Source organism: Sylvia atricapilla, chromosome 16 (genome assembly GCF_009819655.1).
Source record: "Sylvia atricapilla isolate bSylAtr1 chromosome 16, bSylAtr1.pri, whole genome shotgun sequence".
NCBI classification, from domain to species: Eukaryota; Metazoa; Chordata; class Aves; order Passeriformes; family Sylviidae; genus Sylvia; species Sylvia atricapilla.
In genome coordinates this window covers 7,283,393-7,303,769 of record NC_089155.1, presented here as the reverse complement: position 1 = coordinate 7,303,769, position 20,377 = coordinate 7,283,393, and the positions used below count along the sequence as shown (strand labels likewise).

Below are 20,377 nucleotides of genomic sequence, written 5' to 3'. Positions count from 1 at the left end.
GGGGCGGCGAAGGAGGAGGAGGAGGAGGAGGGGCTGCCCAGCACGGGCAGGGTTAAAGCGCCATGTAACCGGAGCGCGGGGCTGTCGGGGGCCGGCCGGGGCGCGGGCAGCGGCGAGCGGCGGTGCGGCCCCGCTGGACGGCGCGTCCCGCCGCGGCGCAGGTGAGCGCTGGACCGGGGGGACCGGAGGGTCTGAGCCCGAGCCGTGGCACATCCTCGTGGGCGGCTTTGTTGTCCGCGGCGGTGGCGGGGGACAATGAGGCGGGAGGGGAAGGCGGCACCGGGCGCACCGGAGCGCGGCGGCGGGGGCGCCCCGGCCGGTCTGGCGACCCCGGTGCCCGGTAACCGGGGACTCACGGCTTCGCCCCGGGGACTCGGGGAGGGGACAGGGGGTGGTGGGCCCCGCCGCCACTTGTTGCCGGCACTCGGCTCTGGGGCGTGTTGGGGGGATCGCTGCTCCCGCAGCCTCGGGCATGGTCTCTTAAGTCCCTCTGGTCCCGCCCACCCCTGCGGCCCCGTCGCAACTTCTTTAAGAGTTTCCCGCGGAGGCGCCGCGAGCCCCGGGGGCGCGTCCCGGGACTGTCACGGCGGGGCCGGTGCGGGACCCACGGCGACCCGCAGGGCCGGGCCGGGGCTGAGCCAGAGACTGCGGCGGAAGGTCCCCTGGCTGATCCGGCGAGTGATGGCTGCGGGGCGGGCGGTGCCTCGGGGGGGCCGGGGTCCCCCTGCCCGGCTCGGTCGTCCCGGGCAGCGCCGCCTCCAGGCCGGGGGCACCGTGGGGAGCTGCCGGGTACCGGGACGCGGTGGCGCTGCTGCCCCGGGCCGAACACCTTTGTTTTCGGTTCTCGGTCGTGGATCTGACAGTGCATCTTCCCTCTCTGTTGGCAGGAAAAGAGGTTGCCGGCGGCGCCACGGGCGCGAAGCCTCCCCGGGGCCGATCCGGAAGGACGGGGTGGCCGGAGCAGGTATCGACCGGAGGGCTGTGCTGGCATCCGCCTCCTGCCGAGCCCGGGGGGCGAGGAGATCATCGGAGAAAGAGGAATGAACTCTTCGGAGTGGCCCCAGCGTGGGGCACAAGTCCCAGGAAGCCGGGAGAGGGGAGCGGCGGGGGGACCCCTGGGCGAGTGGTGGTCCCGGGGCAAGAGGTGGTCCTGCGCCGACCGCCTGGGAACGGGAGAAGGCAAGGAGGGGGTAACTGGAGCGCGCTTCCCCGAGCAGCTCCTTTCTAGTAGTCTCCTGCCTCAGTTTCCAGTTTCCTAATTTTTAATCAGCTGAGGACGAACGAGGCCGGGTATCCCAGTCCCACCTCTGGGGCTGCGAGGGGCTTTGACGGGTGGCCATTGGGACAGCGAAGTGTCATTGTCATCTTTACATCCTCTTGTTCAGGGGGAGAATGAAGCGGTGACGACTCTGGACAGAAGACTCTCCGCCGCTGAGCGAGACTCACCTGTGTGCCGGAGCCCCCAGAGCCCCCAAAGCCTCCAGCCCTGCCCACAGCCCCCGGCTCCCGGCCGCCGGCAGCCCCTGCCCCACGCCGGGGGGCTCTGCCCGGCGGGATCCCACCGGGATGAACATGGTAAAGAGCCCGGAGCAGCTGGAGCAGCGGTTGGCGGGGATGGTGGCTGTCCGGGAGACGTCTCCAGCCTGGTCTGCGCTGGGAGAGGAGGGGCCGGTTTGTGTTTTGTTTCTTTTCTTTAACCCGGCTTTGCTGAGAGGCAGCGGGGAGAGCCGCGGTGGGCGCCGAGGGCTGCGGGGGGAGCGGAGCGGGGCAGGAGGAAACCGGGGGAAATGGAGGGAAGTGCCGGAGCGGGAGAGCCGAGAGGCCAGGCACAGGAAGCGGGCAGGGGGAGCCTGCCCTTCGCCCCCTGCCCTTCCCAACGAGCACATCTGCGAAATCGGCGCCTTTCTTACGGAACTGCCAGCCCAGCAACTCCTTTCTTCCCGGGATTAGAGGGAAATGTTCGTTTTGGGGAGACTTAAAGGCCATTAGTGTGCACCACAGCCCAGAGCCAGCCCGGCCATTAGGGTTCTTTATTTCTTTTTGTTATTCAAACAGGGCTTGGGCTATGGCTCCATCCCAGCCATGGGTAAAGCTTCCCTCCAGCCTTTTGATATGCATGCCCCTGTCTGGAGGCAAAGTCCGAAACCTCCCCACCTCCTGGGGACATGCACCTGATAACACGGCTGCCTGTTTTCCTGGTAAGGAAAACTGAAACCAGCCTGGGCCAGGCTGGAGGAGCAGCCCCAAGAGCAGGGGCAGGGGTCTGGTCCAGAGCATGGCCCGGCCAGGTGAGCCTTGTCCACCCTGCCCTCTCTGCCAGGTCAGCCCAGCCATCCTGCCCACTCTGCCTGCTCTGCCCATTCCAGAGTAGCCAGCAGCTGTGGCCAGGCAGGGACCAAAATTCTCTCTAAGCAGTTAATCTGTGGCATGGTCTTTAACCAGTTTGGCAAATCTTAAAGAAATTGGTATTGCAAAACAAGGGCGGGCTGTGGAGTCAGCGGGTTCATTGTCTTCACGGTGGGATTTGGCTGCAGGGCACGTCCTGGTCACCAGACAGTGCTGGGGCTGCTGGTGGTGCCGGGCTCTTGGGGAGCTTTCGGCAGTGGAGTTGGAATTCTGCATTATTTGCCTCCTCATGGATTCCTGTCCGGAGTGCATGGCTGTGGAGCACTCTGTGTGTTTGCACGGTGCTGGGCAATGCAAAAACACTGCAGGGTTGGTCTCCCGTGAGCCAGCACATGTGAGGACAGTGCTCTGTTTCTTATTATTAATGCCCTGAGTGCACATGTCGGTGTGTTTCTGTGAGGGGAGGTGAGGACAAAGAACCAAGCTTTCCTCCCAAGCAGCAGGAGGGGGTGAGCTGCAAGGCTGTGGCTCCTCTGGGGACCCTTGGTGGTCAGTGGGCAGCAGGGTGGGCTCGTGTGGCTTCAGCACTTGGTGCAAACAGCAGGAGAAGGGATGGGAATTGAAATCGCTGTGTAGATTTAGGATTTTGGGAAAGGGACTTTTAATGAGCAGTTTGTGCCACAGTATGCTGTTCCCTTTCCCGTCAGAGGATGGTGACGGGATGTCCTCGAGTGATCCTGGGCAGTGCAGCTGGAAAAGGGCACAGACCAAGCAGGAGCTGACGTGTCTGTGCTCACGACAGAGCCTGTGGCTCGTGCCATGGACCCACAGAGCTGTAACCTGTGCGTCTCTGCTCTGCCAGCGAGCAGTTCTTTCCAAAAGGATAATCCTTTTTTTTCCTCTCTTTATAAATGGAATAAAGGCCATGTAGGGGTTCCATAAGCATGTGGCAAAGCTGAGCTTGGGGCATCAAGTGTTCAGTCCTGGCTGTGTCCCTGGGGAGACCTGGCCACCGTGTCACCTTAGCCCTTCACCTCCCAGTGCTAGGCTGACAGGACCCCCTTGCCTGGTGTGCTGGGTGTGAGGCAGTCCTGGGGCTGAGAAAGGAAAAGCCATTTTGAAGTGCAAGTTTGAACTTCCTGGACTCAGGTTGCTGACAAAGGAGTGAATGTAGAGGTCATCTGTGGGTCCCAGTGGAGTTTTGTGGGTGCAGATGTTTGGGAAGGCTGGGAGATATCCTTGCCTGCTTCTGTCCTCCCTGAATCTTACCTGCCTCATCTCCCCAGCTCCATCTTGTACCCTCTGGTTCAGATCACCCTCGTGCTGGGAAAGCAGCATGTCTGACATCTCCCTGTAGGGATTCCTAAGGGAGATTCACATTTTTTAGTAAGTTTTGCTGGTTTTGGTGCAGTATTGCTGCCAGTCAAGGCTGCTGCTGCTCTGCAGCATTGTGGGCTACGGACAGGGAGCAGGTCAGGAGGAGCTGACCCTGACCTGGCTGTGCTGTGCCGTGGTGGATTGCTGCATCCTGGAGCATCTGGGGCCATGTGGGACCATCCACTGGGCCGGGGGCAGGCGGCGAGTCTGGGCAGCTCCCAGGAATTGTTTGCCGGGTCTGGGAGCAGATGTGCTGCAGCAAAGGGATTTCTGCACACACAGCTGTGGGGGGTTATGCAGTGTCTGGTGCCGTTCCTCTGCTCCTCCCTTTGTCGAGGGGGAGGCAGTATGTGCACCAGCGTCTCTGCCTGTGGAGGTGGCCGCTGGACACCTGTTTTCCTTTGTGTTTAAGTGTTACCAGGTTTTTAACTCTGCCCTTTGCGTCCAGAACGTCAGACTCCAACTGGTCTTTGTTTGTCAGAGGTGCTGACAGATGATTTCAAAGCAGAAATCTCAATTGTTAGGGCAGTGGTTGGAAGCGATGAAGAATGAGAGTGATGCAGAAGGGGCGGTGGGCTGGAGCTGGGGTCTCCCTGGGGCTGAAGGGGGTGTTGCTTTGGCTTCCTAACAGGGCTGTAGGTGGGCAAAGCCCTGCGAGCTCCTCAGCTCTTGAGTTGCGTGCTGCTAAAATGACTGTGCTGCTGAAGAGGCAAGTTGCAGCACAGACCCATAGCCCGGCAGTGAGGCAGCATAGCTCATGGCACCTGGGAGAGCTGGGAGCTTCCACTTCAGGAAACAGGAGCCAGGGAGGGCACCCAAGGGAAAGGCAGTGAGCAAGGCGAGCCCCAGCCCTGCAGGGGGATGCCAGGGCAGGGGTGCTGGGGTGCTGTGGCACTGCCCCCTGCTCTGCCCCTTCACCCCGGGTGGGGGAGCTGAGGCCAAGAGCGAGGCAGGAGGAGTTTTTACCCTCCGGGAGAGTTTAATGGAGGCTCCAGGACTTTGCCCCCCATGGCGGGCTGCCTGCCTGTCCTGCTGCTGAGGGAACAGCCCACCCACCTCTGGGGGAGGCCGGTGCTCCAGGGCTGGGCTGTCCCCAGGGCTGGGCTGTCCCCAGGGCTGGGCTGTCCCCTGGTTTCTACAGGGTGGCTGCTGGAGTGCAACTCTCCTCCAGACAGGGTGTGTTGGAGTGAGCTGGGGCTCGGCAGCTCCAAGCCAGCGTACAGATGTTGGGGGAAAACCTGGTGTTCTCTAAGGATAAGTGGGTTGCATCTGGGACCTCTTTTAGATGGAGCTGGTTGATCTTTAGGGCCACCACGTTTATGTGGAGGCTATGTGCAAGTGGCCTTATTTCCCAGGACCTCTAGATTAATCCCTCTGGTAAGGGCTTGAAGTTAAAGCTGGCTCACGGACCTCACTCTGTCTGCTTTGCCCTCCCTGGGGCTTCCTTGCACAGCTAAAAATCCTTTCCATTGCGGCTTCTACAGGAGACCATGAAAAAGGAGAAGAGCCACGGGCAGGATGAGGCGGACTGTAGGGCAAAGCTGATTCTCGTCAATGGGGACAATGCACCTGGCGTTGTACTGGAGAGAAATGGGAACCCCAGCACTCCAGGTGAGGATTGCCATGCTGAGCTCAGTGCTCCCAGGATGTGCAAGGATGCACAGGGTTGGGAATGTCACAGCCTCTGTCCCAGGGCCTTGCTGGGGGATAAAGCGTTGTGACTGTGGCCAGAGTCTCTCCATGACCTCACTGGATTTCTGTGATCCAGGCCATGGTATGGTTGTGGAGATGACATGCTGGCTCTGCCCCTTGATAATTTAACCCCCATGGAGTGAGGAGAGCAGGGGATCCTCCACTCCAGCCTACAGGGTGCCAATGACCTGAGGGGCTACATCGCTGCTCCTGGGATTGTCCAGTCAGGGTTCCCAAATCCCACCTCTTGCCTTAAATGACATGGTGACTAGCACTGAAGAGCTGGCATGTGGCCTCCTTGTGCCTCTGAGCTTTCAGGAACAAAAGAGTAGATAAGAATCTCTCCATGCTTGCTGCTAATCCCTCACAGTTTTAGGGACAGGTGGGTGATCTGGGGCTGTGGTTCCACAATGGGGAACCCTGGGGACACCACTTGTCTCTGCTCTCAGCCACGTTTCTCCGAGATGAGGTTTTGGTGTCTCCAAATCGTGATGTGCTCTGGGAGTAGTGGGAAGCTGGAGTATGCAGGGACATTTCTACAAGCCAAGTGAGCTCGTAGAGCCTGAGGCTGCTCTGTTTCTCCCAGATTCCAGGGGCCTGGGGCTGCTGCCTGTGAAAAAGAAGAAGAGCAATGGAGACCTCTCCAAGGAGGACCTGGCCTGGCCACTTGATCTGGCCTCAGTGCAGAGGGTAAGTGAACACCTAGAATGCTTTTGGGGGGGCTGTCTGTGTGGGGCATCTGGTGCCAGGATCCTCATCTCTTTCCCTCTGGGCTTCTCTTGTGCTCAGTGCCAGAGGAACAGTCCAGTGACGGATGCAGTACTCACCAGTGTAATATTTGAATTCTTAAATTCCTGCTTCTCATGATACCACAGCAATAGGAGGGGGTGATGTGGGATGCAGTGATGCCCATTACATGTTGCAGCAGCCTAATAATTATGCTGATATTTTCTTTTAAAGTCTTTACTGTACTGATACACAGAAGCATCTTGTGCCTCCTGCTGTTGGGATGAGCTTCTTTTAGCTGCTGTGCCCCTGGACCCAAATTTCACCCATCATCTTTTGTTGACTATGTTGACAAACCCTCCAGGATCTGGAAGCATTTTTGCCTTCTGGCTTTATTGTTTTGAGTTGTAATTAAAACCCAAGTTTGGAGATCTGCCTGAGATGAGGCTGCTTCCAAAAGAAAGAGCCATAAATCCAGCGGGTGAAAATTCAGCTTTTCCACTGTGATTAGTTTGGGGGCTCTTCACTGCAAAAACCTCATTTAATTTTGAACCTCTGTTATGCTGAGTGCAGGAAACAAGTCCGAGCTGGACTGTTAACAGTGACCACCAGGGAGAGGCTGCCCTGGGTGCTGCTGGAGGGCTGGCTGTGGGAAAGAGCACCCATGGGAGTGTGAGAGCATCCAGGGTGTGTAAATGGGTCCATGCCTGGATGGTGCTTTGCTGTGGCCTGTTGTTCTCGTGGCATCCCAGTCCTCCCACCTGTGGCCCCTGCTGTCTCTGTCATGCTGGGTGCAGTGGGTTGCAGTGGGGCTCCTGTGGAGCTTTGCAGAGATGCTGTGGAGCAGAAAGTTGCCCAAAGTGGCTCAGCACAAGGTGCCTCCAGCATCCGTCTGATTCCTCTCACCTTCCCCAAGGCATTGCCTGTGGTGCTCAGCCCCATGAGGCACAGACTGTCCATGTACCCATGTGAGGAGGGCACCCATGCCATGGCACCCTCTGTTCCGGTAGCAGGTGCAGCCCTGGGGCAGTGCTGGGTGGGAGAGCACCCTCAGACTGAAGCCCACCCTCTGCCTTATGTTCCAGGCAGGGCGGACCCGGCACGAGATGAGGATCAAAGAACCACCCCGCAGTGTGGAGACTCTCAGGGACCTGCCAACTCCTGTGCGGGTGAGGGTCTGGCAGGGCCAGGGCTTCCCTGGGGCCTCCCTGGGGCTTCTCTGGGGCTTCCCTGGGGATCCAGAGACCTGCACTACTGCTGTGCCCTGGTGAAATGTCTTCAGAGACGGTGCAGCCTCCCTGTGCCTCAGTTTCCCCTTTGAGGGGTGTGTGTTTATTTGCTGTTTCTAGCCTCTGCTATGAACTGAGTGTGTTGAGCACCCTGGGGTGGATTTGGAAAAGGAAAATGGGAGGGGGCAGTGGTGCACCATTTGCACTGGGTCTGGCAGTAAAAGCAGAGTAGTTCTCCTGCAGACACCCTGTTAAGGGCTCTCCTCTCAATTCATGGCTGCAGTGGTGCCCTCAGTCTCTGGCTCCCCCTCTCCGATCCCGACTGCAGGGCTGGGGCATGGCACAGGGCTGGGTGTGATGTGGGGAATGAGGGGTGATGTGGGGCAGGTCTCTGTTCCCCTGTCCCTCTCCCTGCTGCACTCACACTCTTCTCCCTCCGCCATGCAGAGCTCCAGGCGTCGCTCAGCAATGTCCACACCCCTGACCATCGACCTGACAGAGGAGGACTCCCAGGACTCATCCCAGAGCAGCAGCACACTGTCTGGTAGCAGCTCCCAGGAGGGGCAGAACGGCTCAGCTGAGCTGGGGGCAGAGGAGTCAGAGAGCAGAGACATGGGCATGGCGCTGGAATACCAGGTACGGAGGGGCTGAACTCTGCCCCTGCACCCAGCAAAGTGTGGGGCAAGGATGAACCGAGGTGTGACTTGTCCCAGAACAAACTGGAAACCTCGGTCCTGTTTCTCCTGCCCACCCTTCCCTGCATGCCTGGGGTATGATGGTGCTGGGCTGTCTCCATCTATCAGGCTTGGATGCTTTGGGGACCAGCCCCACCAGGCTGCCACACGTGGGCCCCCCGAGACACACATGCATATGGTGTGTGCCGTGCCCTGCTGAGACAGGCAGTTGCATGTGCAGAAAACATTTCTGTTGGGGATGCTGGAGAGAACTGAAGCTGCTGGGGCTGCAGAGCAAGATTCAGTGCCTGCAGGCCACAGGGCAGGGCCCCAGACTTGCAGGAATTGGGCAATTGCATCTTGCTGCATAATTAAGTACCTAATTGCCGAATAAAGCTGGGAAGGAGGTCTCTGCAGGCAGAGAGGTGACTTTGCTCCGTGTGAGGTGCCTTGCTGCGCACAGCACCCAGCATGACCTGCAACAGGTCACTCCAAAATTCTTGGCCCTTCTTTTTCCTCTCGGTTTTTGCTCGGCCATATTTCCTGCTCTCCCCATTAGGAGCAAGAGGAGGAGGGGTGGGTGTCCTCTCCCTGGGGTGCAGCCACACAACACAGGCTGAGCTGTGAGCCCTGTGAAGGGGCTGCTCTGTGCCAAGGAGAAGCCTCATCTGCTAAGGGCAGCCAGGGAACAACCTTGGTGCAAGGCTTCCCCATGTTTGCAGAGATCCTGGGGGGGCAGGCAGGAGTGGACATGCACAGGGCCTGGTGCCAGGTGGGCTGTGCAGGATGGAGCATGCACCATGCCATGTGCCAGGCACGGGCTCAGCATGGGACTGGCACACACAGGCCTCCCCACCAAGCTTCAGTGTGGATCAGGGCTGGGATCCAGTGCTGCTGGGGCAGAATGGCTTGGCCCTGTGCTTGAGGGAGGGGTTGCAGTTTTTGTAGATCACTGCGCAGAGGTTCCACACGCGTGACACACATGAGACAAACCAAAGCTGTCCCCTGTGCTCCAGGGCAGCTGCCCAGACAAAATGGGGAATTTGTACTTTTGGTTGATCTGTTGTGTTGTGCTTTCAGGATGGGAAGGAATTTGGAATTGGAGAGCTCGTCTGGGGAAAGATCAAAGGTTTTTCCTGGTGGCCTGCGATCGTTGTGTCCCACAGAGTCACAGCCAAGCGCCAGGCAGTCTCGGGCATGCGGTGGGTGCAGTGGTTTGGAGACGGGAAGTTCTCCGAGGTAAGCCTGCTGCCCAGCCCAAAACACCCTTCCCTGCACATTTCTGCCCCACTCCTGAGGGAGGCTGTGCAGTGTGTGTGTTCCTCCAGCCTCCCAGGCCTCCTCTCCCAGTGTTAAGCATAGACAGGTCCTGGCAGGTTCTCATGGCTCTGGTGTCTGTAACTAATGCCTGGTAGGTTGGTGATAGCATTCAGACATAGGGACATCTGCCTGGCCACTTCACAGGGTTTTGTCTATGCTCCAGAGCTTCCGCTGTCATTCCCTGCCTGGAGAGGGATGTCCCCTCAGAGCCCCATCACCCTCACAGAATCAGAGTATCCTGAGTTGAAAGGGTCCCACAAGGATCTTCGAGTCATACTCCTTCCCTGCACAGGACAACGCTAAAATCCCCACATATGCCCAAAAGTGTCATCCAAACGCTCCTTGAGCTCTATCAGGCTCGTGCCATGACCACTTCCCTGGGGAGCCTGTTCTAGTGTCCAACCATGACCCTTTTCCTGACATCCAGTGAGGATATCCAGCCCCTCCCATGCTGCAGGCAGGAGGAAGTGCTGTGCTGGTGTCACGCCAGCAGTGCCAGCAGAGGGTGCAGCCCACCCGTCCTTGTCACGCTGCTGCTCTTGGCAGAGCTCCCACTGGGCTTCCTTGTGTGGCCACAGTGCTGGAGCTGGGGACTACACAGTGCTGGGGGGATATGGCCAAGCAAGGCATTCCCATCTCACAGGAGAGATCTTTGTGCTCTCTCCCAGGTTTCTGCAGACAAGCTGGTGGGATTGATGGCCTTTAGGCAGCATTTCAATTCCTCCACGTTCAACAAGCTGGTGTCCTACCGCCGTGCCATTTACCATGCCCTGGAGGTAACCACCAGGGGTGGGTGGGTGGGTGAGGAGTTGCCAGCTGAACCAGAGAACTAGGGGGCCACTGGGATGGGATACAGTAAAACCCTCCTTTCACTGCTGAGGTTATTTCCAAGTGCAGCTGTGGGGCCAGACTCTGCTTACCCTGAGGGTTTAGGGGTAGCTACTGCTGCTCTAGGGTCTCACTGCTCCAGAGCCCCAGGCCAGGTTCCCTGTGAGGGCCTGGACCTGGCAGCATCATGGCAGCAGGGCGGTGCCAGGCTGGCCAGAGCTGTCCCAGGTCAGTGCCAGATGCCCTTTGAAGTCGGGGCTGGTGCTGAGCACCCATGAATCCAGTCCTCATCCAAGGGATGCATCACATGTCAGCATATGGGGCTGCAGACCCACAGGCACCACTTCTGCCTTTTCTTCCTGCCTCTTGCCGGGGAGCAGAATCTGGGCAAGAGCTGTGGCTGGGCTGTCACTGCTTCTGGCTCCACTGGGGCTGGTGGAGGACAGATGGGCTCATTGCAGGGATGGTGACACCGGAGTGTGGCCAAGGGCACACCCAGAGCGGGAATCCATCAGCTGCCACTGTCCTGGGGCCACCAAGCCCCATGTGTGTATTTGTGTGTGTGTGTGTGTGTGTGTGTGTGTGGGGAGGGGGCCTGGGGCTGTGGTCCTGGCAGGCTGTGGCTGCTCCCCTGACAGAGACCACCCTGTCCCCTGCTGCCCATCCTCATCAGGTTGCTCGGAGCCGGTCGGGGAAGACATTTACAACTGGCCCCAAGGAGTCACTGGAGGAGCAGCTAAAGCCCATGATCGATTGGGCAATCACTGGATTCAAACCCCTGGGGCTCAAGGGACTGCGGCCACCCAAAGGCTCAGGTGAGGTGGTGGCATGGGCTGGTGGGGGGCTGGCCCTGGCTGAGCCTCCTCACCCTGTGCTGTGGCCATACCCGTCCAGTCCCAACGTCATCCTGGGGCTTATCACTTGAAACCCTCAGTGGCATTGCAAAAAGCTGGAGCAGAATATCCTCCAAGCCCCACAGAAATTGGACCTGTCAGAGTCTTGTGCCATGTGGGTTGGCCAGGAAGGGTCCTGCTGTGGCTGGGGTGAGACCTGGTAGGGCTTTGCAGGAGCTGCCGTGGGACAGTCCTGAGGCTGGAGTCTCATCCTTAAGGAAGTTCCTTTTCCTTGCAGAGAATGGGATGCTGAAGAATGGGACAGAGGAGGTGGTGTCCCTTGAACAATGTCCCCCCACAAAGAGGCTGAAGACCTACCTCTGCAACAACAGCAAGGAGCAGCGTGTGGAAGAGGACCAGACCCGAGGTAATGAACAGAGAGAGCTCTGGGGAGTGCCTTGGCCTGGGCCGTGCACCCTGAGAGCACTGGGGAACCATTCTGGAAAAGACCTTGGCTCTTCCCAGGGACCATGAGCCAGGTTTCTGAAGGTGAAAGCTTTTCGTGGTCTAGTGGTGCTGACTTGTGCCTTACAAGAAGCCAGCAAACCCAACTGCAAGACATGGGCTGGGCTCCACTAGTGGCTCAGTTTAGAGCATGACCATGTGCTGCTATGCTGAGCTCTCATATCTCCATCAGTGAAAGGATGTGGGTTTTGCACCAAAATCTCTCAGCAAAGCTGGAGTAGTTCTAATGTGAGAAATAAGGCACCTGTTAGCAGAGTGCATTTAGAGTTCATTGCATAAGGAATAATAAATATTTTTTTTCTAATTTTCTTCTTCTCAATTTTATAAAGAGCAAATGGTTTCCGAAGTTACGAACCACAGCGGGAAGCTGGAAGGTAAACGCTGGCCCTGTCTCTCCTTGGAAGGGGTGTGAGGTGCTGGGGGTGCTCAGCAAAGGTCGTGGGTGCCTTTTCAACTACACCATGTAGGAGTGGGGAGCGTGCTGTGAGTGCTGAGGGGGACAGGGTGCTGTGTGGATCCTTCATGGGGAGCCACAGCTGTGTCCAGGGGTGGTTTCAAGGGCAGACCCCATTTGGATGCAGTTCTGAGGGCAGGCTTTATCCAGATACTGCTCCATGGGGAGGCTCCAGCCTCTGCAGCCTGTGGTGGGGTGTAAGGGTCCCTGCCCTGGGTGCTCCCTGCCCTTGGTGAGCGCTGCTCTCTGTCCCACAGACAGCTGTTTGTCCTGCGGGAGGAGGAACCCGGCCACCTTCCACCCACTCTTCAAGGGGGGCCTCTGCCAGACGTGCAGGGTAAGTGCTGCTGTGCTGGGGCTGAGTGGGAGCCTGGGGTCAGAGGATGGGGCTGGGGTCCAGCCAGTGCCCCTGGCAGGCTGTGGCAGGTCCTGGCTGTGCTGTGTCCCCCATGGGGCTGTCCATCAGCATGTTCTCACCACCTGAAACACCAAAGATGTGCATCTCTGAGCTCTCATTGTGTACTGGGAATGGTGCAAATCTGTGTTCTCCATCCTCTGAGCATGGCTCCTGATCCTCTGTCCTTCTCTGCTCCTGGATGTCCTTTTGCTAGGATAGATTCCTGGAGTACTTCTACATGTATGACGAAGATGGGTACCAGTCCTACTGTAGTGTCTGCTGCGCAGGCAAGGAGCTGCTGCTCTGCAGCAACACCAGCTGCTGCAGGTGAGCCCCATGTCTCTGCTCCTGGGGCTGGGGGCCTGGCACCATTCCCAGGGACCTGCAGGAATCGGGGTTCCTCCATGAGCCTGGGCAGGGGCTGGGCTTCTCCCGAGTTGGCTGGCATGCAGCATATCCCAACACAGCCTACCTGCCCTTACTGAGCCAAGTATCACCTGAATAAACCCTATGGAGGTTGGCAGGAGACTTACCCATGCCTTGGTCACCAGCTGGTGTTAACATCCCTAAAAACCAGGATACTGCCTGGAAAAATGGTGGGGACTCGGGTGCATGGCAGGGAAGACTCCAGGAGAAGCTGGGGTGACCCAAAAGGGTTGCTGAGGTGATAAGCACAAGCTGTTGTGGTTTGGGCAGGTGCTTCTGTGTGGAGTGTCTGGATGTGCTGGTGGGACGAGGGACGTCAGGCAGAGTGAAAGAGCAGGAGCCTTGGAACTGCTACATGTGCCAGCCCCAGCAGAACCACGGCGTGCTGCAGCGCCGGCAGGACTGGAACACTCGCCTGCAGGACTTCTTCACGAGTGACAAGGGACAGGAATATGTAAGGGCTGTGGGCAGGGAGCCCATTGTGCTGGGATGTGGGGAAGAGGGCGAGCAAAACCTGGACTTCCTCTTCCCTCTGCCGTGGTCTTGTTCATCCACCCTTTCCAAGGGTGCCAGGCTCTTGGTCCCACAGATGCTCTCCTGAAGGTGGAGGTGCTGCATTCAGAGCCTTATTGGACAATGCAGCACTGCCAGGGCTGGGGCTTCATGGCTGTCTCCATTGCAGGCTGCACCCAAAATCTACCCAACAGTTCCCCCAGCCAAGAGGAGACCAATTCGAGTGCTCTCGTTGTTCGATGGGGTGGCAACAGGTGAGGCAGTAGGGAAGCACTGTTGGGCAGCTCTTGACAGTGGCCATTGGGGATGAATCATTCCAGGGCTCAAACCTGTCTCTTAAAATCCTGGTGGGAAGGAGGGGTGAAAGCAGGGAGATCCCTATCAGAGGAGGGATGAGGGCAGAGTCTCCCTTTCCGGCTGGACAGGGCTGTGGAGGAAGGGAGGGGTAGAGGGAGGGCATGGAAAGGTGAGGGATGGAAGGGTGGACATGTGTGGGCACTTCACAGAGGTGTTCCTGAGTGTGATCTGGAGTAGCTGGTTCCCTGAGAAGCCAGAGTTGTGGAGATACCAGTAACCTGTGAAGTGCCTAAGGGCAACTGGTTTGGCTCAGTTCACTCAGCTCTGGCATTCTGCTTTCTGGGAGCAAACCTGCCTGCAGGAAGAGGTCAAATAAAAGTTTACTCACCCTGAAGTGCTGTTTGACTACACCCACCTAGGAAATCCAGGAGCAGCCACGTCGAGCGGTGCTGACGAAGGAGACTTGGAGGCTAAAGAGAGCAGTGCCACCTCAGACCTCTGTCCGTTGGCAGGGTACACGGTGCTGAAGGACTTGGGCATCCAAGTGGAGAAGTACATTGCCTCAGAGATCTGCGAGAACCCCATCGCTGCCAGCACCATGCGGCCCGAGGGCAACATCACCTACGTGCACGACGTCAGGAACATAACCAAGAGAAATGTGAGCTCTGCTTCTGTGGGAGCCTGAGGGGCATGGCACCATGAGGACATGGCTGTCACCCTACCAACTCTGGGACAAGCTTATGCCCTGCCCCACCGGGGAGGAGAGACCCATTTCTGTGCCATCTCCTAATGGCCTGGATTGTCTGTTCTCTGTAGATTGAGGAGTGGGGTCCCTTTGACCTGGTGATCGGTGGAAGCCCCTGTGACGACGTCTCCCTTGTCAATCCAACCAGGAAGGCACTGTTTGGTAAGGCTGCTTTGCTTTGCCTCTGCTGGGCTGCATAACTTGGGAGGTTCCTGGGGCATGGAACCACGTTATATCCTGGGGAACAGGTTCAGCCCCAGGCTGTATTGGTGATGGGCTGTCTCCATACCCATTTTGGCAGCGAGGGCAGCCGTTCCCCCCAGCCCCACACCCTGTGCCCCAGCTGGTCCCAACCTGCTGCTCGTCTTTCTCCTTGCAGAAGGAACTGGGAGGCTGTTCTTCGAGTTCTACCACCTGCTCAACTACGCTCGTCCCAAGGCAGGCGAGGAGCGGCCCTTCTTCTGGATGTTTGAGAATGTGGTGGCCATGAGGATCAACGACAAGAGGGACATTTCCCGGTTTCTGGAGGTAGGGATTGCTGACAGCTGTGGGAAAGGCGTTGGAGCAGGTGACATTTGCTGGGCTGTGCAGGGTGTGCCGGGTGTGAGGGTCTGGTTATGGTTTCTGTGGCCCTGATGCTGGAAAACCCCCTGCCCCGGTGCACATGCCGAGGAATCAAGTTTAGTCTTGGCTCAGGATCCTCTCCTCTGGCTTTCATCAGGTGAAACCCAAGCACTAGTCCTCTGGGGGAGGGGTTTTGCCAGCCTTGCAGAAAGCATCTGTTCCCAGCAATGCCTGTTATTTCTAGGGAGAGGGGGAGTTGGGAGGGCCTGGGAAGGAGTTTTAACTCTGTGGTAGCCAGAATGGGTTGTGGGTCAGCAGGGACCACTGGTGTAAAATCACCATTGAAGGCTGACAGTCCTGATCCATGGGGACCAGCACTGTGCACTCTGTGATGGTCAGCAGCTGCTGGCCATGGCCATGACCTGTGGCCACCCAGGACATTCTCTGGTGTGAAACAGGGTTTGTGGGAGCTACATAATTTTGAGGATTTGGTGAAGACTTTTAAGTCCCTGCAGTGCAGTGCGAAGGGCTGTCCATGAAAGAGAGAATTAAGCCAACATTTCCTCTTATTTCCCCTCTTTTTTACCCCCAGTGTAACCCAGTTATGATTGATGCAATCAAGATATCAGCTGCCCACCGAGCTCGTTACTTCTGGGGCAACCTCCCTGGGATGGACAGGTAATCAATCAGTCTGCTGTCCTCTTGGATCTCTCATGGTAGTTTTGGTTTGTTTTGTACTGCCCATTCATGTAGGTTTTTTTGTCTCCCTGGCTCTAAGCCCAGCTCCTAGGAGTGAGGAGCCACAGCTCCTGCATGAGGTAGCTTCCCTGCAGTGATATGCTCATGATAATTAATGCACTTACTAATAAGCAGTGATGAGACTGCGGGGGACAAGTGTAGCAGCATCCCCTGCCCTGGTCCTGAAAGTTTTGGAGGGAAGAATGATGGGGCTTGCTCAGGATGCTGTGTGGTGGGTCCGGCTGGGGGTGCACTTGTGGACTGGCTGTGGGGTAAGGTTCAGACTGATGTGGGGTGCTGTATGGCAGCCCTCTGCCCTGGTCAGTGCCATGGTTGTGGGTTTATGGAGGGGAACTGAGTGGCCACTGTGGCTGTGGTGGGTGGTGTGGGGGAGCTCACGCTAGAGCCTGCAGCTGCTGTGACAAAGCATGGGTGTACCCTGCTCCACACTTCACACCCCATAGCACCCTGAATTCATGGCAAAACACAACAGAAGCAGACAAATCCAATTACAAGTAGTCCTGCACACCAAGTAACTGAAGGTTTTGCACAGTGGATGCTTCTGGCCAGTAAGCACAAGACTGCAGGTTAAATAGTTTTGCTTGCTTATATTTAAATTGCCAGTATTTGTTGGAGTTAACACTGAGCTAAAGGCATTTGAAAGTAAAATAACAATTCAAAGCCTTTGTCATGAGAAATGGCTCTTGGACTTTCATCTGATTGTACGGGAAGTGCCCAGCCCATGACTCAGAGCTACCCAGAGCCACTCAGTCCTATCTCCATGGAGTAGCCCTGAGGCAATGCTTGCAGAGGTGCTGCTGAGCAGAGGCAGGAGTGAAGGCACAGGAGCCTTGCCAGGAAATCCTGCAAGGTGGAGGGCACTGGGGATGGTGGGAAGCCATGGCCTGGTGCCATCCAGAATGCTCAGATCACGTGTGGCTCCAGTTATGCTGGAGAGCTGAATCCCCTCCCCATAGGAGACTCCCGATGCTCATTGTCTTTGGGTGGCCTGGGAGCGGTGCTGCCCAGGGAAAGGGATTCCTGCTCCTGCTCTGCCTCACCTACCCTCTCCTTCCTCTGCTCCACAGGATCTTTGGCTTCCCCCTCCCCTACACGGAGGTCTCCAACATCAGCCGCGGGACTCGCAAGAAGCTGCTGGGGGGATCGTGGAACGTCCCTGTCATCCGGCACCTCTTCTCCCCACTCAAGGATTACTTTGCCTGTGAATAGTCCCTCGTCTCTCTGGTAAAGATGCACAGCACCGCTGCTGTGGCGGGAGAGGGACGGGCACGGCCACCGGACTGCCAGGGCCCCGTCCCTCCCCGGCCACGTGCCGCGGGACGGCAGCCTGGCCCTGGCCCTGCTGGGAGAGCCAAGGAATGTCTGTAACCAAAGAACCCGGCAGGGTAACTTCTTTCAAGGGACTAGCTGTGATAGTAGGAAATGATGGACGAAGCTTTAATTACCCAGCACACGAAGCTCTATGCATCACTGATGAGTCTCATCCTCCGGAGCATTAACTATTCCGGTTTAGCCTGGAGCAGGGAAGTCACCACTTGCTGAGCAGCCAGTGTGCAGGGCAGCTGCCGGGGAGCTGCAGGCAAACCTGAACTACAGTGAATTGGTGCTTTTCCTAAACAAACGAAACCTCTTGAAGTAACTGCCAAAAAAACCCCAAACTATAGCAGCAGGTATAAGGGACCCTGCTTAGGTTACACACTGAACACAGGATCATACAGAAACCAAATCTTTTTTTGTTTTTATTTTTTTTATAAATTTTAATTTTGTTGTTTTCATGTTTATTGCTGCTTTAAGGCATTACATAAGAATGTGGAGATTCCTAGACCTGAATGTAGCTGAAACTGAACTGTGAGGTGATAGAATTACTTTTCTAGCTAGAACTAAAGAAATATTGTTTTATATGTTTGGTTGTAGTTTACAAATATTCACTACTTCCTTTTTAAAGCATCTAAAACCTTTCCTTGCATTTTAAAATCCTGCTGAATGATTTGAAAGCTTACATAGTAACTGGAGCAGAGAGGATTTGGGCTCCAGGGTCTGTAAAGGAAAATGTTCTTGGAGCATCCATTTCCCAAATGAATGTGGTATGTCAGCAGGAAGGACAGTGTAGTGGTCAATGGCACCCTCCAATCTCAGCACCCCTAATGTCATGTAGGATGTCATGAGCCCAAGTAGTGATGGCAGGGCATTCCTTCCAGGGAAAACCCCACCCAACCCTCCTGGAGTGCAGGGTCCAGGAGTGCATCACTGCTCTTGCCTGTGCCCACCTCATGCAGTGCACAGGAAATGGGACAGTGAGGCAGGAAAGCACTGCCACTTCTGGGGGGTCTTGGGGGTCTGCAGGCAGGGGCTGTACCTGTCCTCCCCTGTGCATCCCTATGCACAGAGGTGGAATTATTTGCCCAGCCCCTGCCTGGCAGTGCCCTGGGGGCTCCTGGGGCTGTATCCCCAAACTGGGAGCTCTGCCACCACTGTGCTCACTTTTATTTTGCCTTCCTCTACTCCCCAGCTTTGCCAGAGTGATTATCATGCTGTTCATGAAGTCCTGGGCACGCGGAGCCTGTGGCCACCGTGAAGGTGCAGGTGCCTGTGTCCATTTCCACCAGGTTTTCTGTAACCACTGGGCTACTGTTCCAGCAGGCATCTCTGGGGATTCTGAATTCCAATGCACATTTCAATGCACTGAACGACTCTCCCCTTGGTCCCTCTGTCTTCCCCTACCTCTGCTGTTCACCTGTCACCTGGCTCTGGAAGAGCCCTTGGACACCTTCTCAAAATTATTCAGGTTCAAACCATGGGCTAACCCTCCACCCACTCAATGCCAGGCTGCCTTGTTCTCTTGCAAGGTGCTGTACAGCATCACTGGGAAGACCTCTCCCAGCTCCTTCTACCTCTCTGGCACCCCTGTCCTTGTGGTGGAGGACAGCAGCCTTCCATTTTTCCACCCTTGTGTGCAGTTTTCCATCCCAGCTCTTAGGACCATTTTCTCTTGGTCTCCAATCCAAGGCTGTGCTTGGGAATGGAAAGCAAGGGAAGCCTGGGTAGTTTAAAAGCCTTTTTTTTCCCTGTTTTAACCTCGAGGTTAGAGAGAACTCCTTGGGGGTTCATTATCTGTGACTTGTTCAAACCACACGCCTTAGTTAAGAAAACTCTGAGGAAAGCCAAGCAGGCTGGTCCATGTCACTGCTGGCCCCTCTAATGCTTGACAAGTGCTTGGGGACATGTAGCACCCTCTTGTCACCAGCCCCATGACTGGAAAAATGGCAGGGTGTGGGTTCTGTGCATGCTGGAGGTGTTTAGGAAGCTTTGGCATTGCCAGCACTGCACCAGCTGCTTTTGGACTCCTCACCAATCTGTGATCCTTATGGGCAGCTGGACCCCAGCCATAACACTAATTCCTCATCCCAGGTCCTTGCAGTCCGTGTTTGGAGCCCAGCGTGTGGCCTGAGGGCAGCAGCCATCCAGTGCAGGGGCTCGGGGTGACGGCCATCCTCTGGTCTGATGGGCTTGATTTTTCCAGACTGGGCGAACACGGTGCCCTCCACTCCTTGGCATCCCCGATCTCATATACTCCAGATCTCACATCCTTTCCTATCTGATCAAAAGGAAAACAAATAGATGAGGGAAAAAAAAAGGACTTGGGGAAAGTAAACAAAGATAAAAGAGGAATGAGAATTGTCTTGGCATTAAGCTCACTTGATGAGAATTGTAGTAGACAAGTCTTCCTTGAAATGTTTTTCCCTGTAAGAGCTGCCTTTTATTATGAGTATGAAATGTTGTTAAGGGAGGGGGATCTCAGAAATTCCTTTTTATACTTTTTAAAGGTTTCTAACTCTCCCTGGTGCTATTTTTTTAGGTTAAGGATTTTTAATGTTGAACGTGTTGCGGGTTTTTATACAATCTTTTTAAAATAAGAGAAATGTATCATTTTAAAACCATTCTCACATTTTTTGTATCTGGAGTATGGAAACTCACAACTCTGCCTTGTCCACATGATTTCACTGGTTTCCATGTGGGAAAAAAAAAATGTCGAGTTTACCATTTATCATGTCTGATTAAAAATGAGTATTTCTGTATGCCTGGACAGTCTTATTGGGTAAAGAAAGGGGGTTCACAGTGGGAGGGGGGGCACAGCCAGGGAACCAAGCCCTCTCCTGCTGCTGCTGAGGTGACACCAAGGTGGCAGGTGCTGGTGTGCCAGGAGAGTTGGAGCCGTGCCAGGCTGTGCCGCTGGGTGCGGGGCCGGGCTGTGCCGGGGGTTCAGGGCTCGGCTGTGCCAGGGGTCGGTGCCCGGCAGTGCCGATGGGCTGTGCCATTGGGCTGTGCCGATGGCTGTGCCGGGTATCGGTGCTGGGGCTCGGTGCCTGGGCCCGGTGCCGGGCAGTGCCGATGGGCTGTGCCGGGTATCGGTGTCGGGGCTCAGTGCCCGGCTGTGCCATTGGGCCGTGCCGATGGCTGTGCCTGGTATCGGTGCCCGGCCGTGCCGATGGGCCGTGCCGATGGCTGTGCCGGGTATCGGTGTCGGGCCATCCCGATGCTCGCGCCCGGAGCGGCCTCATCGCACCCTCAGGCTCGAGCCCTGCGCGACCCCTCGGGCACGCGGGACCCCGGTGTGGGCGGGGCCAGCTGCTCGGCCAATGGCAGACGAGGCCGCGGGCGGAGTGGGCGTTGC

At 56.7% G+C, this 20,377-nt stretch overlaps 1 protein-coding gene across 2 annotated transcripts; it reads left to right on the top strand.

Moving 5' to 3' along the window:
* Positions 1–1,415: 1,415 nt before the first annotated feature.
* On the top strand, positions 1,416–19,781 carry DNMT3B (DNA methyltransferase 3 beta). Of its 2 annotated transcripts, none has more exons than XM_066330712.1 (19): positions 1,416–1,671; positions 5,208–5,334; positions 6,002–6,105; positions 7,227–7,310; positions 7,818–8,006; positions 9,125–9,283; positions 10,033–10,140; positions 10,866–11,007; positions 11,324–11,452; positions 11,880–11,924; positions 12,262–12,341; positions 12,616–12,728; positions 13,098–13,281; positions 13,510–13,594; positions 14,150–14,295; positions 14,454–14,544; positions 14,762–14,910; positions 15,539–15,624; positions 16,773–19,781. In XM_066330712.1, exons 1-19 carry the CDS (start codon positions 1,567–1,569, stop codon positions 16,912–16,914), a joined length of 2,268 nt encoding a protein of 755 aa, XP_066186809.1. In that variant the 5' UTR covers positions 1,416–1,566; the 3' UTR covers positions 16,915–19,781. The 2 variants fall into 2 exon arrangements, with proteins under 2 accessions (XP_066186809.1, XP_066186808.1); XM_066330711.1 differs by having other exon boundaries at positions 14,057–14,295.
* Positions 19,782–20,377: the final 596 nt, after the last annotated feature.

What these genes read in the sequence shown, in the direction of transcription:
- DNMT3B (XM_066330711.1), top strand. Translation starts at nt 1,567, where the DNA reads ATGAACATGGTAAAGAGCCCGGAGCAGCTGGAGCAGCGGTTGGCGGGG. An exon ending in GCGGCCACCCAAAGGCTCAG is followed by an intron (nt 11,008 to 11,323) that starts GTGAGGTGGTGG and finishes TTTTCCTTGCAG; the next exon opens with AGAATGGGATGCTGAAGAAT. An exon ending in AGCAACACCAGCTGCTGCAG is followed by an intron (nt 12,729 to 13,097) that starts GTGAGCCCCATG and finishes TGGTTTGGGCAG; the next exon opens with GTGCTTCTGTGTGGAGTGTC.